This window comes from Myotis daubentonii, chromosome 7 (assembly GCF_963259705.1).
Source record: "Myotis daubentonii chromosome 7, mMyoDau2.1, whole genome shotgun sequence".
Taxonomy (NCBI): Eukaryota; Metazoa; Chordata; class Mammalia; order Chiroptera; family Vespertilionidae; genus Myotis; species Myotis daubentonii.
The window spans coordinates 90,283,971-90,298,789 of NC_081846.1; the positions used below are offsets into that span (position 1 = coordinate 90,283,971).

The 14,819-nt window shown below is 39.4% G+C and overlaps 1 protein-coding gene across 1 annotated transcript in view; it reads right to left on the bottom strand.

The window, feature by feature from the left end:
* CNTNAP5 (contactin associated protein family member 5) overlaps positions 1-14,819 on the bottom strand; it is an 883,495-nt gene that overhangs the window by 166,015 nt on the left and 702,661 nt on the right. The window contains exon 15 of the mRNA XM_059704743.1: positions 106-233. Coding sequence (XP_059560726.1) covers positions 106-233 — 128 coding nt within the window. The remainder of the gene's footprint in view (positions 1-105; positions 234-14,819) is intronic.

Here is a 14,819-nt window from a genome sequence, read left to right on the forward strand (position 1 = left end):
ATGATAACCCTGAAGCCTGGGGAACTGCAGGGAAAGGGAAGGGGGGATTTTGGACACCCTGTGCTTATGCAGTGCAGAAGGAAAGCTCCTTTCATTAGTACTCACGGTCGCCATAGCAACGCAAGGGACCAATTCTCCAAGCAGCTTCTGAGTTTGATCTGTTGGTATCAGTGATAACTATCTGAGTGACAGGCAAGTGGTCTTTGAAGGAAAGAAAACCAGTATCATTTGTCCTGAAAAACATAAATGTAAGACAAAAGAGAAAACGTGGATAACCTAGGGACTCTTTATCAAGACTCCTCTTTTTAAAAGTGATTTGGGTAGCGGCAGCAGAATGGGACAGGGAGGAGGGTAACAGAGGGCCTTTCATCTCCTAAATGTGTGTGAGAGGCTAGAATGCCAATTGCAAAACCTATGGCCAGCTTCCCCAAACAAGCAGATTTTACATTTTCCCTAAGTCCTTCCAGAGCTTGCTTCTGCTTGCTGTGGCTGAGAGCACACACCTGCCCAGCGCAATGCTGAGAGAACATGAAATGCCGCCTCTCTCCATAAAGAGACTGCCTGTCTCCGGAGCTCACTTGAAATGGGCATCACAAATCCCACATGAATCACTCCAAGGACTTGTTTCAGCCACCTGCCAACAGTGTCAAACAGCTTAGGATGCTTCTGTCACCTTTTAACTCTACGTACAGGCAAGTCTTTGCAGTCACTCTTCATTTTGCTGCTCTTCCTATTGTTCTGTGTTTTAAGGATGTTGGTTGTTAGAGACTCTGGCTTTATCTTTGTTAACCATGCAAGTAGGGAACTGACTAGTCACCCTGTGACAAAAAATAATTTTAAAATAATAGGGCTAAGCTGTTGATTTTTTTTCTCTTTGTAAGTTGTGTTTCTGGACTACCGATGAGAACATACCATTTAACTGAAAATAAAAACAAAATGAAGGTAAGAAACTGATATTGAATTAATAAATATTTTGAGCCAGCAATATGCTAAGGAATAAGTTTATTTTTCCCACACAAAACCCCTATGGCAGGTGGTGCAATTTTTCCTGCTTAGCAATGAGGAAACTAAGGCTTGGATATATTAGGAAACTTGTCTAAGGTCACACGACAGAAGGGACAGGGGCGTAGTCATATACTTGGTATATATCCCAAGTATAATTTGACAAGTATGTCATAAATCTATGTTAATCTGAGCAGAACTGAATCATATGAGGCATTCTGAGAGCTACACACAAGTGGGCAGACATCCCATTAACAGCCTCAGTTAAATGCAGGGTTGGTCATCCTGCTGGTAATAGGAACGCGAAGGCATAGTGACCTGCTCCAGTGTTCAGGATGAGGTATTTGATGCAGCCAGTTGATAACAAGAGCATGAAGGTGCAGATTCATATTGGTTCTCTCTCCATATCCACAAAGAAGTCACAAAACACTCAAAACCAACATTATATTTCAATATCATTTGCAGCTCTGAGTTTAGAGACAACAAACTAATATTCCAGATTAATAATTTGGGAAACATAACAAGGAACAAGTAGTGTGACAAGTGATTTTGAGGATAGAGCTTTAGAAATGGACAGATTTGTTCTGGAATCTCAGGCCCTACCTGAGATTATAGCTGTGTTAGCTTGGGCAAAGCACTATATTTCTGAGATTTCCCAGTATCCTCAGCTTTAAAATGGATATATATTCTATATCACAGAGTTATAGAGGGGATTATATGAGACTATATAGTCACTTAGCATGGTATCTGATTTATGGGAAATGCTAAACAATGGGAGTAGTAACACTAATTTTCATCTGAACTAAGACTTCTGTTTCTATTTGAAAGTGCATCTCTGAATGCTACTTGGACACAGGATAAATTTTGAGTCTTCACATTCTGATATCTTTCCAGTAAGAGATTTCAAAGCAAATTGCAAGCAGTCAAAGTAGATAGATCAAACTCACATCTTCTCTCAAATTATTCTGTATTTTTATAGGATTTGTTTCTCTCCATTTTAGTTTCAAGGTGAAATGGTAAATTCATTAACGCTAACCACTGGCTCCCTTACACACTGTCCTCTTGTCTACATCCATTTGATGTCCTTGTGTCAAAATATTGGGGTATGCAAATAGCACTCTAAGAATAAAAATATTTTCCAAATAAAAGAGAAAAGGTACTCATTAGGTTTGATGATGCAATGCACATTACCAAAAACAATTTTGACCATAAAACTAAAATAAACATGTAAGTAAATGTAACTATTCTCCAAAGTTGTTTAATGAGATAGAAACAGATCCACAGTCAAATGCCTACAGGGACCAGACAAGGAATAAAAATGGCTTTGTGTTAGATGCTAAATGAAACCTGACACACAGCTTCACTGTCAGGAGAAAAAGAGAGAGAAAAAGAGAGATAAAAAGACTGGTAGAAAGTAGGTGTTCTGTCTTGAAGGAGGCAGTGACATCCATTAGTAAAAAAGTAATTATGCTATTCATGAATATAAATACAAAAATTATCAATTTTTAAATCTTGGAAATTAATTTAAAAATTTTTAAACCATAGTGTGGTAGGAACCAACACTGCACTGACCAATAAAATCCATGTGAGAAATATGTTCAGCTGACAGACAACCTAGGCATCGAAAGGACTTTGAGTATTTATTCATACTCTTAGGGTCACATTGACAATAAGATTGGATTTAATTCATGAGTGACACATATGATTCACTCCTTTGAAAGCATTAATAGGTAGAATATCTGGAGGGTGGGTGGTGGTAGTGGATTTTAATCGCAAGAAAATGATACAAATTATAGTGGTGCCTATTGATAGGCAGGGAGTCTATAGCTGTAGATTCGCCTTCCTACACATTAACTGTTTTTTTGAACCAGTTTTATTTGAATAAACACTTTAGAGACTTTGTCTTTGTTTGGAATATAGGAGGCTCTCCCTAAGGAGACAGGGTACTTACATACGTTATAAGGACATAAGTAGCTGTGCTGTAACGGAAAAGTATTGTCATTTGATTCAGACTGGTATGGGCTGAATCAATGATCCTCAACACACTCCTTGTATGATGTCAACTAACACACTAACTATTACATAGTAGGGACTCAAATAGTTGATGAAATTCCCTGTAAAGTTTGAAATTAAAATGTGAAATACAATTTTTAAAGGAAAATAAGAAAACAAGTCCCCTGTTGCTGAAAGATAAAGGAGCAGACCAGCTACGGATTCCAGCTTATGGAGGCCTTAAGGGCACAAGGAATGTGGGTCTCAACAAACACACATGACCTGATAAAAATATATAATTTAAGAAAAAGAATTGGAAAAATATTCTCAGGAGCAAAAACATGGCCCTGAATTAGCCAATGTGGTCTCTTCTCAGTTTAGAGTCTTAATCTTGAGATTTTACCAAATTCAGAACTGCAGACACAGCAGGAGCCTCTGTTTCATCAGTGTACCGTTAATGTATGATGAGTCGTCACATGTTCCCACTTGCTTTTATCAAGAAACTAGTGCCCCAGTGCATGGATTCATGCACATTGAAAGGAAATTAATTAGAAGGTGGCCAGCAGGGCGGGACTGGGCGGATGGACCGGACACACCCTGGAGCCAACCTCCCATGTCCCTCCCTGCAGGCCACACCTGGGGTGGCACCGTGGCTCGAAGGGCATCTGTGGAGTGAGTGGGGTCCCTCTGGCAGGTGGGGTCCCTCTGCCGGGCCTGTGGGGATTGGGCCAAAACCAGCTCTCCAACATTCTCCAAGGGGTCCCAGATTGCAAGAGGGAGGTTCTTGGGTGATGCACCCAGAATCAGGCTCCCTCCTCTTTGGTTCCAGGGTGCATCACCTGAGAACCGCTGCTGCCAAGTCACTGCAGCTCAGCAGCTCCTGCATTGAGCGTCTGCCCCCTGGCAGTCATTAAACATCATAGCTACTGGTCAGACGGTTGCTTAACCATATATATATATATATATATATATATATATATATATATATATATATATATATATATATAGAGAGAGAGAGAGAGAGAGAGAGAGAGAGAGAGAGAGAGCTGTTAGTGAACTGCTGCTCTGTAAGCTTCTTTGAGGAGTCATTTGGGTGACTGAGTCTATAAAGAGTTGTTTTTTCCTTTTTATATCTTCTCTTTCAGTCACTCAAAAGTAATAAATAAAACATTATGTATAGGATAGAAAAACATAGAAATTTATGAAAAAGACTCTAGAGTTCAACTCCCTTTGAAGCCCTTGTGTGAGTCTGAGTAGATTAGTCTCAAGACACTCTGCACACCTCCCTTAAGTGGGTGACACAATGTCCCTCATTGCCTGTGGCTTCAAAAGCAAAATTTGCAGCAAGATGCCCACAAGCAACACTGCAAGTCTAAAGGACCATGTTATACTTGCCAATAATTCTATCCTAAATTTGCCTAAGGTAATTATTTCCCTTTTGTCTTCCTGCTAAGGATTTTCAGATAAAAGAGAACTATAGGATTAAATGACAAGAAGTTCAAAATGAGCTGAAGTGTCACTTGGCTGACCAAAACAAAACAAATAAACAAACAAACAAAAAAACAACAAGCCAGCATTTACTGTGTTCATATAAATTCCACACCTGAGAGAGTATCTGCTCAGCTATGCCCCACACTGAGCAAACCAGAGCTGGAATCTTGTTTTCAGTTCCTAGCAAAACAAGATGATTCTGGCAGAAATTTAAACATCTCAGAAATTACATTTCTTCTATAAATACTTTAGAAACTTGAAACTGTAGAGCTCATCTCAAGTAGACATGAGAATGCAAAATTAGGTCTTATATATAAACTAGAGTCCTGGTGCACAAATTCGTGCACCAGTGGGGTCCCTCAGCTTGGCCTGCGGATCAGGCCGAAACCAGCTCTCTGACATCCCCCAAGGGGTCCCAGATTGCAAGAGGGCACAGGCCAGGCCGAGGGACCCCACTGGTGCACAATCGGGGCCAGGGAGGGACACAGGAGGTTGGCCAGCTGGGGCGGGTCTAGGAGGACTCCAGGGTGTGTCTAGCCCATCTTGCTCAGTCCTGATTGGTCTATCGGTCGACTGTCTGCCCCCTGGTGCTCATTGCACCTCATAGTAAGCAGTTGAGCAGCCTTAGCATATCATTAGCATATTATGCTTTGATTATTTGAACTGATGACTAAATGACTGGACACTTAGCATATTAGGCTTTTATTATATAGGATACAACCAAAGTTTACCCAATGTTTCTTGATTTTTAAGGAATTAAAATGGCTTCAAGATTTTATGAGTCTATAGTTGATCATGAAATATTACCATGATGAAGATTTAGGAGGTGTTTGGAAAATGAAAGAAGGAACATTCAGAGGTGCTGTGGAAGCTCTTCATGGCACTGCCCACATTCTCCCAGATCAGCGGGCTCTCCATTTTCCTCCCTCAAGAACCAGTCAGTCTTCTCTCCCTTCACTCTATGGAAATTTCTCTCACTGAATTGCTAATTTCCATGAAATATGTCAACCTCTAACTTACTCCACTTTGCTACAGCATTTCACAGTGTTTCCATCTTTCCTATTACACACCAATGTTTTCTTTCCATGAATATATATTTTTCAACTGCCTACTAAGCTTTCCCTTAGATGTCAACAGAAGCCGTTTCTAACTAATATGCCCTAACCTGCTCCACTTGTTGCTTTTCCCTGGGATTGGCTATCCTGCTTGTCTGTGTTACTCAGTTCTGTGAGTAACCTGGCCCTGTGCCCCCAGTTGCTAATTCTGTACCCATGCAGGTCTTTACCTCTTATATTTTCCTCACTTTTTTTTTTTGTCACCCAAGAATATATTTTATGGATTTTTTTTTTGAGAGAGAAAGGAAGAGAGAGAAAGAGCAGAACATTGATGTGAGAGAGAAACATGGGTTCGTTGTCTGCCTACCCAGGTATCAAACAGGCACATAGGTATATTAATTGACTGGGAATCAAACCCTCAACTTTTTGTTGTATAGAACACTGCTCCAAACAACTGAGTCATCCGGCCAGGCTCCTCACTTATTCTTGATCAACAACTTCCATCCATCTCACTTTCTTTATGTCTCTCAGCTCAACTGCCCTTTCTTCATCCCCTTGGCCTTGGTTTTTTTGTCTGTTTGTTTGTTTTTCCCCTCTCTCTTTTTTAAATTGAATTTATTTGGGTTACATTGCTGAATAAAATTATGTAGGTTTCATACTTATTTTTATTTTTAGCCATTGATGGATTTTAGAGAAGAAGGCGGGAATGGGAGTCGGGTGGGGAGAGAGAGAGATGTTCCACTCATTCATGCGTTCATTGGTTGGTTCATGTATGTGCCCCAATCGGGGGATCGGGACTCTAACCCACAAATTTGGTGTATCAGGACAATGTTCTAACTGAACTACTGAACCAGTGGTGTACAACTCTATAACACATAATTTGTATATTGCATTGTGTTCACCATCCAAAGTCTAGTCTCCTCTCATCACCATTAATACCCGTTTACTGTCTTCCACTTCCTTCTAACTCATTTTCCTTCTGGTAATCACCATACTGTTTATCTATGCGAATGAGTTTTTTTGTTTGTTTGTTTGCTTGCTTGCTTAACCCCTTTGCCTATTTCACCCAGCTTCCCCAGCCCTCCCCTCATCTGACAGCTGTCAGTCTGTTCTCTGTATCTATAAGTCTGTTTCTATTCTCTTTGTTTATTTTGTGCATGAGATTCCACATATAAATTAAGTCAAATGGTATTTGTCTTTCTCTGACTGGCTTATTTCACTTAGCTTAATACCTTTTAAGTCCATCCATGCTGCTGTAAAAGATAAAATTTACTTATATTTTGTGGCTGAATAGTATTCCCTTGTAAACGTACCAGGGTTTTTTAAGCCACTCATCTACTGATGGGCACTTGGGCTGCTTTCAGACCTTGGCTATTGTAAATACAGCTGCAATGAACATAGGGGTGTACATATTTGTTTGAATCAGTGTTTGATGTTTCCTCAAATATATTCCTAAAAATGGCAGTTTATTTTTAATTTTTTGATGAAACTTCACACTGTTTTCCACAGTGGTTTCACCAGTCTGCATTCCCACCCACAGTGCACGAGGTTCCCTTTTCTCCACATCCCCACGAGCACTTGTTTGCTAATTTATTGATGACAGCCATTCTGACAGATGTGCGATGATTTCTCATTGTGGTTTTAATTTTCATCTCTCTGATGATTAGTGACTAGCATCTTTTCATTTCTATTGGCCTTCTGTGTGTCCTCTTTGGAAACATGTCTATACAGGTCCTCTGCCCAGTTTTTAATTGGATTGTTTGTTTTTCTAATGTTGAGTTGCTTGAGTTCTTTATAAATTTTGGATTTAGAAAGAAGCCCTGGCCTCAGTTTTATTTGGAGGCCTCAGAGTCTCATCCTGGGCCTTGGTCTGGTTACCTAACCTGGCTACCTGCTTTTAATCTCAATTCTTATTCTTCTCCACACTGTTTCCAGAAACATGCTACAGAGGTAAAGCTTATAGAATTCATTTTTTCATAGCTTAAAGCCTTTGAAGAGGTCTGTTTTTTATAAGTAGGGTTCAAATTCCAAAATACTTAACATAGGAGAGTGAATAAAACATTATTTAAAACCACAATTGTCTTTTACAAAGAGAAGTTCATTCTAAAGAACATGATCCATAAGTTAGAGGCACTGCAGGAGTGTGGGGCCTCTATTTTTAGAATCTGCTGATGGCTTTGGGATGTAGCCACGGACCTCACGTCACTGGAGCTGGGCGCAGGAGCTGCCTTTTCCTGCCCATGTAAACATCAAGATAGAGTTTTACAGCTTATCTTAGTGAATCCTCAGATCAACCCCCTGATGATGTGATAGTCATTACCTGCCTGTACAGGAGAGGACACTGAGGTTCAGAGAGGTGACCGAACTTCTCAGGGTAAATCATTTGCAAGTGGAGAGGCCAGGGTTTGAATCGTAGAGCCTTTGCTGAAACCACCAGGCTCTCCTGTCCCCCAGGCCTAGTCTTGCTCCCACAGAGAACAGCTCACCTATGAGCTGAGCAAAAGCTTCCATTTCCCACCTTCAGTCTCCATCTTCTCAGGACAGTTTACCAGCACCAGGCCCTGAGCCCGTGAGCTGTTCTCCTGGGTCTCAGGCTGACCATGCCCCTTCCATTCACACAAGTTTTCTTCACCCAAGGTACAGTGCAATTGATCAGGCTTCCGTTTACCCATTTGCAATCATTTCCCAGGCCTGTGTTCCCTAAGATTACACAGCGTTGCCTTGACAGGAGTTCGGGAGTCCACACACTCTCCGGTTCCACACTTGCAAGCAATCTCCTGGCTGATTTCTAGTGCAGGCCGCCCATCGTTTACATGGTGATTTTACTAGGGAATTCGCAGAGGGCAGCCCTGTTTCGGGGAGAGGGGCCGCCTAGGTTTATTGGCTGAGTGATATCTTTGACTGTTCGCGTATGCTAGTTTGATTATCTTGTGTTAGTGTAGGTATGTTTATATACATTTCATAGAAATTAGTTTAACTTCTGTAAATAAAGGTGGCCTTTTACAGTTTATTTAAGATACTGTAAAAATAGGAAGATTAATAGAAATGATGGCTAACACGTTTTGAGGACCAAATACATTGTGTAAATTATTGCAAACTCAGCCAGTACTCCCCAGAGATGATTTAATTTTTTTTTTAATAAAATAAGAACTTGAAGCTCAGAGTGGCTAAGTGATTTAGAATCTATAGTTAATAAGTGGCAAATCCAGGACGTGACCACCCCATTACATGATAAAACATTACTTGGGATAAATTACATGTTACCTGCAGACAATGAGGGTGCGTCCAGCAAAACGCACTGTGACTTCTGAATATGAATTCAACTGTGTGAGTTCTAAATATATTACACGCATCAATTCACAGTGTTTTCACTAAAAACCTATACAGCATATTCGCAAAGAAGATAGAACCATGTCTCCCCCTTTTTCTCCTGCTCTTGCTCCTCTTCCTCCTCTCTCTCCTTCCCAGTGATGAAGACTCTGAGCCTTGGAAGAAGGCAGACACTGGCATGTGTGTGCAGTTAGCTACGTGTTGCTGTGGACCTTGGAAGCAGCGCCAAGCCTGGTACAAATGAAAGGCAGAGAGAGAAAATGAGGAACTCCGCAGCACCAGGCCTCTGCCAGCGCTGGCCTCACCTGCTAAGGGTTCCAGCAAGCTCTGAGCAAATAGAGGTTGTGACTAATGTCATCCTCTGCCGATCTCTGTGGGAGGAGACCCTTTCACCAGAGTCAGGGCAGCCCCTTCTGAACTGATTTCCCCGGCGTCTGTACAAAGTCCTAAGTCCCTTCAGCAATTTGGACACATCTATCAAAGAGCGCAAGTGGATAATTTAGCAATTCCAAACAAGGAATCTATACAATAGAAATAACAATTTTCAAAGTGGAAAAAAAGTATAAATCAAGATTCAAAAATGTTAATTGACTGTGCTTTTTAATTGTGAAAAATCACAACTAACAGGTTTATTGCAAAGGAATGGTAAAATAAATAATGATATAGCTATGCTATGGGGAACCTTTTAGCCATTGAAATGAAAAGGATGCACTCATTTTCAAGATTATTTAATTATGCCAAATAAAAGCTCCCCAAGACATATTTTATGTGGAAAAAAAAGTGAGTTGCAGAGTAATATGTTTAATATGATGTCACATTTAGTAAAAATGAATAACCTTGCAGTTTAATATTGTATATGCATAGAAATTCTTTTATAAGTAGAAGAGCTCTACATGCTCTATATCTGTGTGCAAGATTTCACACATGGGGCAGAAGTGAGGGATTCCAAGTGGTGGTGAGGGACTGCTTCTTTTATAAAAAATATATATATATATATTTATTTATTTATTTGAGAGAGAGAGAGAGAGAGAGAGAGAGAGAGAGAGAGAGAGAGACATCAGCTTGTTGTTCCATTTATGTAACCATTCACTGGTTGTGTCTTGTATGAGCCCTGACCCAGGATGAAACCTGCAACCTTGGCATATTGGAATGATGGTCTGACCCAGTGGTAGGCAAACTCATTAGCCAACAGAGCCAAATATCAACAGTACCACGATTGAAATTTCTTTTGAGAGCCAAATTTTTAAAACTTACACTATATAGGTAGGTACATTGTTATTAACTTAATTAGGGTACTCCTAAGGCTTAGGAAGAGCCACACTCAAGGGACCAAAGAACCGCATGTGACTCACCAGCTGCAGTTTGCCAACCACTGGTCTAACCAACTGAGCCATGTGGTCAGGGCAACTTTTTAAATTAAATAATCTAAAATACTTAAATTTTACAATCTATAACAATAAAAGCATAATATGCTAATTAGACTAGATGTCCTTCCAGACAATCTTCCGGACCAAGCTGGGGCTGCAAGGGAAGCCAGTGCCAGCAGTTGGAGGAAGGAAGCCCTACTCTTTCACAAATTTCGTGTATCAGGCCTCTAATAAGTATATGATATATATGTATAATGCATCTCCTTGTTAAAAAAAAGACTCCTAAAATAAAAACACATACAAAGTATTGCCTCTATGCACTATTAAATATAAACACCTAAATTGATTGCATCAAAATTGACAATTGTAAGCATGCTTGTAGAGGTTTGCTATTGCCGGGTGAGTAATGCCATATACTTAGTATTAAATAGGGAGATTCAAATAGAAGCTAAAGTCATATTTATTTTAAGTTGAATTATAATATTATAGTATATGATAATAGTCCAAAGCAAAATGTTGTATAAATATACTACATAAATGCACCTTTTAATATTAATATTGACTTTGAGTTCTATTTCTGATACTCAACATTTTACAATTTTCCAAATAATGTCACTCTGCAGATAATTTAGAGAAAGTATGATTTTACAGCTTGACAGATAACTGATGTAATGGCAGCTTCAGTCTACACCTTTAATTATTTCCTATACATATAAAAAGGAGTCTTTCATAGCTATGTTTTGTTTTCTATAAACAATATGTTTTAAATTGTTTATATTTTCCTAATCGATGATCAAAAGGTGGCATATATATATATATATATATATATATATATATATACCTAAGTGATCAGCTGACCAGCTGGTAGCTATGACACACACTCACCACCAGGGGGAAGACACTCAATGCAGGAGCAGAAACCACAGGCATGGAAACATGGAACAGAATGATGAATCTCAGAGGAGAGGGAGGAGGGGGGAGGGCAGGAAGAGATTAACCAAAGATCTTATATTCATACTAGAGGCCTGCACCGGTGAGGTCCTTAGGCCTAGCCTACAGAGAATGGGCTAAAACTGGCCCGCTTGCAATGCGGGACCTCTTGGGGCATGTCGGAGAGCCAGTTTTGGCCTGATCCCCGCACACCAGGCTGGGGGATCCCACAGTGCATGAATCCATGCACCAGTCATTAAATAAAAAACAATCACATAAGCAAACTCCTTAATTCTATCCTCAGCAAAATATCAATCATTTAATCTATCTAGAATGATATAAGAAAATGATGTGATATGCTGGTTCTGCATTATCAAACTCTGGTTATAAGTTCCTATTCCCCATTTTAGCATTGTTTCTTCTTTTCTTGACTGTGTGTGATGCCTTTTATTATCTCTAATCAGATACACCACAGATATTCTGTCTAAAGACAATCTGAAATCCAGTCATGGGATCATTAGTGTAATCAAGCCAGTACCACATCGCCTCAGGATATACACTTGAAGTGAAAATTTAATGAATAAAAAGCAGACTACCAAGTAGAGGCTGCATTTGACCTGGAAGAGAGTATGGGGAGAAAGGAAATAACCCTATTTATTATTTTTTCATTAAATTCATTTAACAGTTAAAGCATGAAAGAACTACTCTATGCGAAGCACATTTTCTTCAACACAGGTGCTGGCCTAAATATACTGCTAGATGCATGCAGAAATTCTGGGACTAAATGAGTAACAACATAATTCCTACCAGGTTGGAGTAAAGGCACTTGCAAGATTCAATAAAGAGTGAAATAGCTCCTACACAGCTTTATGAATAGTACAATTCAAAAGCAGATATTGTATAATACTGTTTTGTAATGAGATAGAGCCTCAGTGTGTCCTGAGGCTCTATCTTTTCCTTTCCTTTCTCTTAGGATTCAGGAAACCTGACCCATCTAGGATTTTACCAAGTGAGAGATACCCTCACTGCGCTGAGTCTGCAAATCTCAAAGAATCAAATGAGAATCAATAAGAACCTATATGATGCCAGGCTGGCAGGTATAAATCAGGAGGTCCCAGTTCGATTCCTGGAAAGGACACATGCCTGGGTTGCAGGCTCAATCCCCAGTGTGGGGTGTGCAGGTGACAGCTGATTGATGATTCCCTGTCATTATTGATGTTTCTCTCTCTCTCTCTCTCCCTCTCTCTGAAATATATATGTATATATTTAATATATAAACATATATATAAATAAATATAAATATATATAGTATAAAATATATATATATTAAATGAATAAATATATATTTAAGATTATATGCATAGGAATGCTTTTATAAGTTGAAGAGCTCTACATGCCATGTAGATTCATGTTCCATGTTTCCATGCCTGTGGTTTCTGCTCCTGCATTGAGTATCTTCCCCCTGGTGGTGAGTGTGTGTCATAGCTACCAGCCGGTCAGCTGGTCACTTAGGCATATATATATATATATATATATATATATATATATATGCCACCTTTTGATCATCTATTAGGAAAATAACTAATATCAACAATTTAAAACATGTTTTTTTTTTATAGAAAACAAAACAGCTATGAAATACTCCTTTTTATATGTATAGGAAATAATTAAAGGTGTAGACTGAAGCTGCCATTACATCAGTTATCTGTCAATTATATATAAGAGCCTATGTGAGGAAACAGCAAAGCCCTTAACCCTTTGGATATATCCAGCAACATCCTCCTAAAGCAGTGGTTTTCAACCTTCTGGCCCTTTAAATACAGTTCCTCAGGTTGTGACCCAACCATAAAATTATTTTCATTGCTACTTCATAACTGTAATGTTGCTACTATTATAAATCATAATGTAAATATCTGATATGCAGGATGGTCTTAGTCGACCCCTGTGAAAGGGTCGTTCAACTGCCAAAGGGGTCGCGACCCACAGGTTGAGAACCGCTGTCCTAAAGGCACTGTCTCATTAAATCTCATGGGGAGGGAATAAAAGGCCTTTGCAAAGTCAAGGTCCTGATTCTGGATTAGACATGAGTTTACCAATGATAAATGTGGAAGTCAAATTTATAGAAAGAAAACATTTGGAGAATAACAATCACTTATAACTACTATTTGGTAGCCAGGAGAAAAGCAATCCACAGCAAAATGTTTAAACCCTTTATCAGAATTTAAACCTTATACCACTTATATTCCTGTTTTAAGCCATATCACTTTATACAAAGGGGTAGGAAGAACAAAACGCAAAGAACTAAGGTACTAAAGTTCAAATAAATATGCCTGTATATTCTTATAAATAAATAAAAGAAAGTTTGACTATTAAGAGAGCTTCACTTTAGTACTACTGGTACGTTTGGGTGACAAAACTCCCTATTTGGCCCATCCCCAAGAGGCACATTTTGGAACATGTACCTGAGCCTTCCAGTTTGTCACCCCAAACACCTTTATCCCTGTACAACCATTCTCTATCTATCCCTGTAGACCCACCCTCTATATCACCGTACTATCATCCTGCATGTGCACCTACAATCACCCATTGTATCCCTGTATAGAGCCATCCTCTGTATCCCTGGAGAACCACCCTCTGTATCTCTGTACAACATCTTCTGTATTCCTCCACTATCTTCCTTCATTTTCATCTGCAATCATTCTTTGTCCCCTTGAAGAACCATCCTCTGTATCAGCGTACTATCATCCTTCGTATTCATCTACAATCCTCCATTGAATCTCTCTGGCTGGATGTCTGAATTTGTATGTCCCACACAGTCTGACACTTGCCTGTTCTATCTCTAGGCTGAAATCTATCAACCGCTTTCTTTCCTACTCCAAGCAGTCCATCACTCTGAAGGGGCTGAATCAGAAATCACCCAAAATGGAAAATGACTATAGATTGAATCACTGAATTGAAGAGAAGTTCCTTTGCAAACAATCATTGTTTATGAAATTGTTATTTGCTATAAGTTTTCTCAATTTTTCCTCCCTTCTTAATTCTTTGGCTGGGATTTAAACCCCTGAAAAAGTGACTCATGGTACACTGATTTAGAGGTCTAGCTAGGTTTTCCCTTCGAGGAAAAAAGTGTGTTTTTGGTGTTCATTGGGAGACTTTTTTTCTCTCTCTTTACCCATCTCCATCCTATGAGCTGCCACACTTTCACCCTCACAACACACTCATTTTCATCATTTACTTGGGTGTCATTAAAATATATGCCTTGGTTGGTTGGGCTCAGTGGATAGAGCATTGACCTGCAGACTGAGGGATCCTGGGTTTGAATCCAGTCAAGGGCATGTGCCTGGATTGTGGGCTCAATCCCCAGTGGGGGTTGTGTAGCAGGCAGCCAGTCAATGAGTCTCTCTCAGCATTGATGTTTCTATCTCTCTCTCCCTCTCCCTTCCTCTCTGAAATCAATAAAAATATATTTAAATTAAATATATATATATATATATATATATATATATATATATATATATATATGGCAGCAAGTTATTTATTCAGTTATGCATGTTTATTAAACCAGAATAAAGTATCAATTACTAGAGACTTGGAAGATGGGTGAGGCTCCCTGAACAGCCTCACAGCAAAAAGAAAGACATAGGCTGCCATG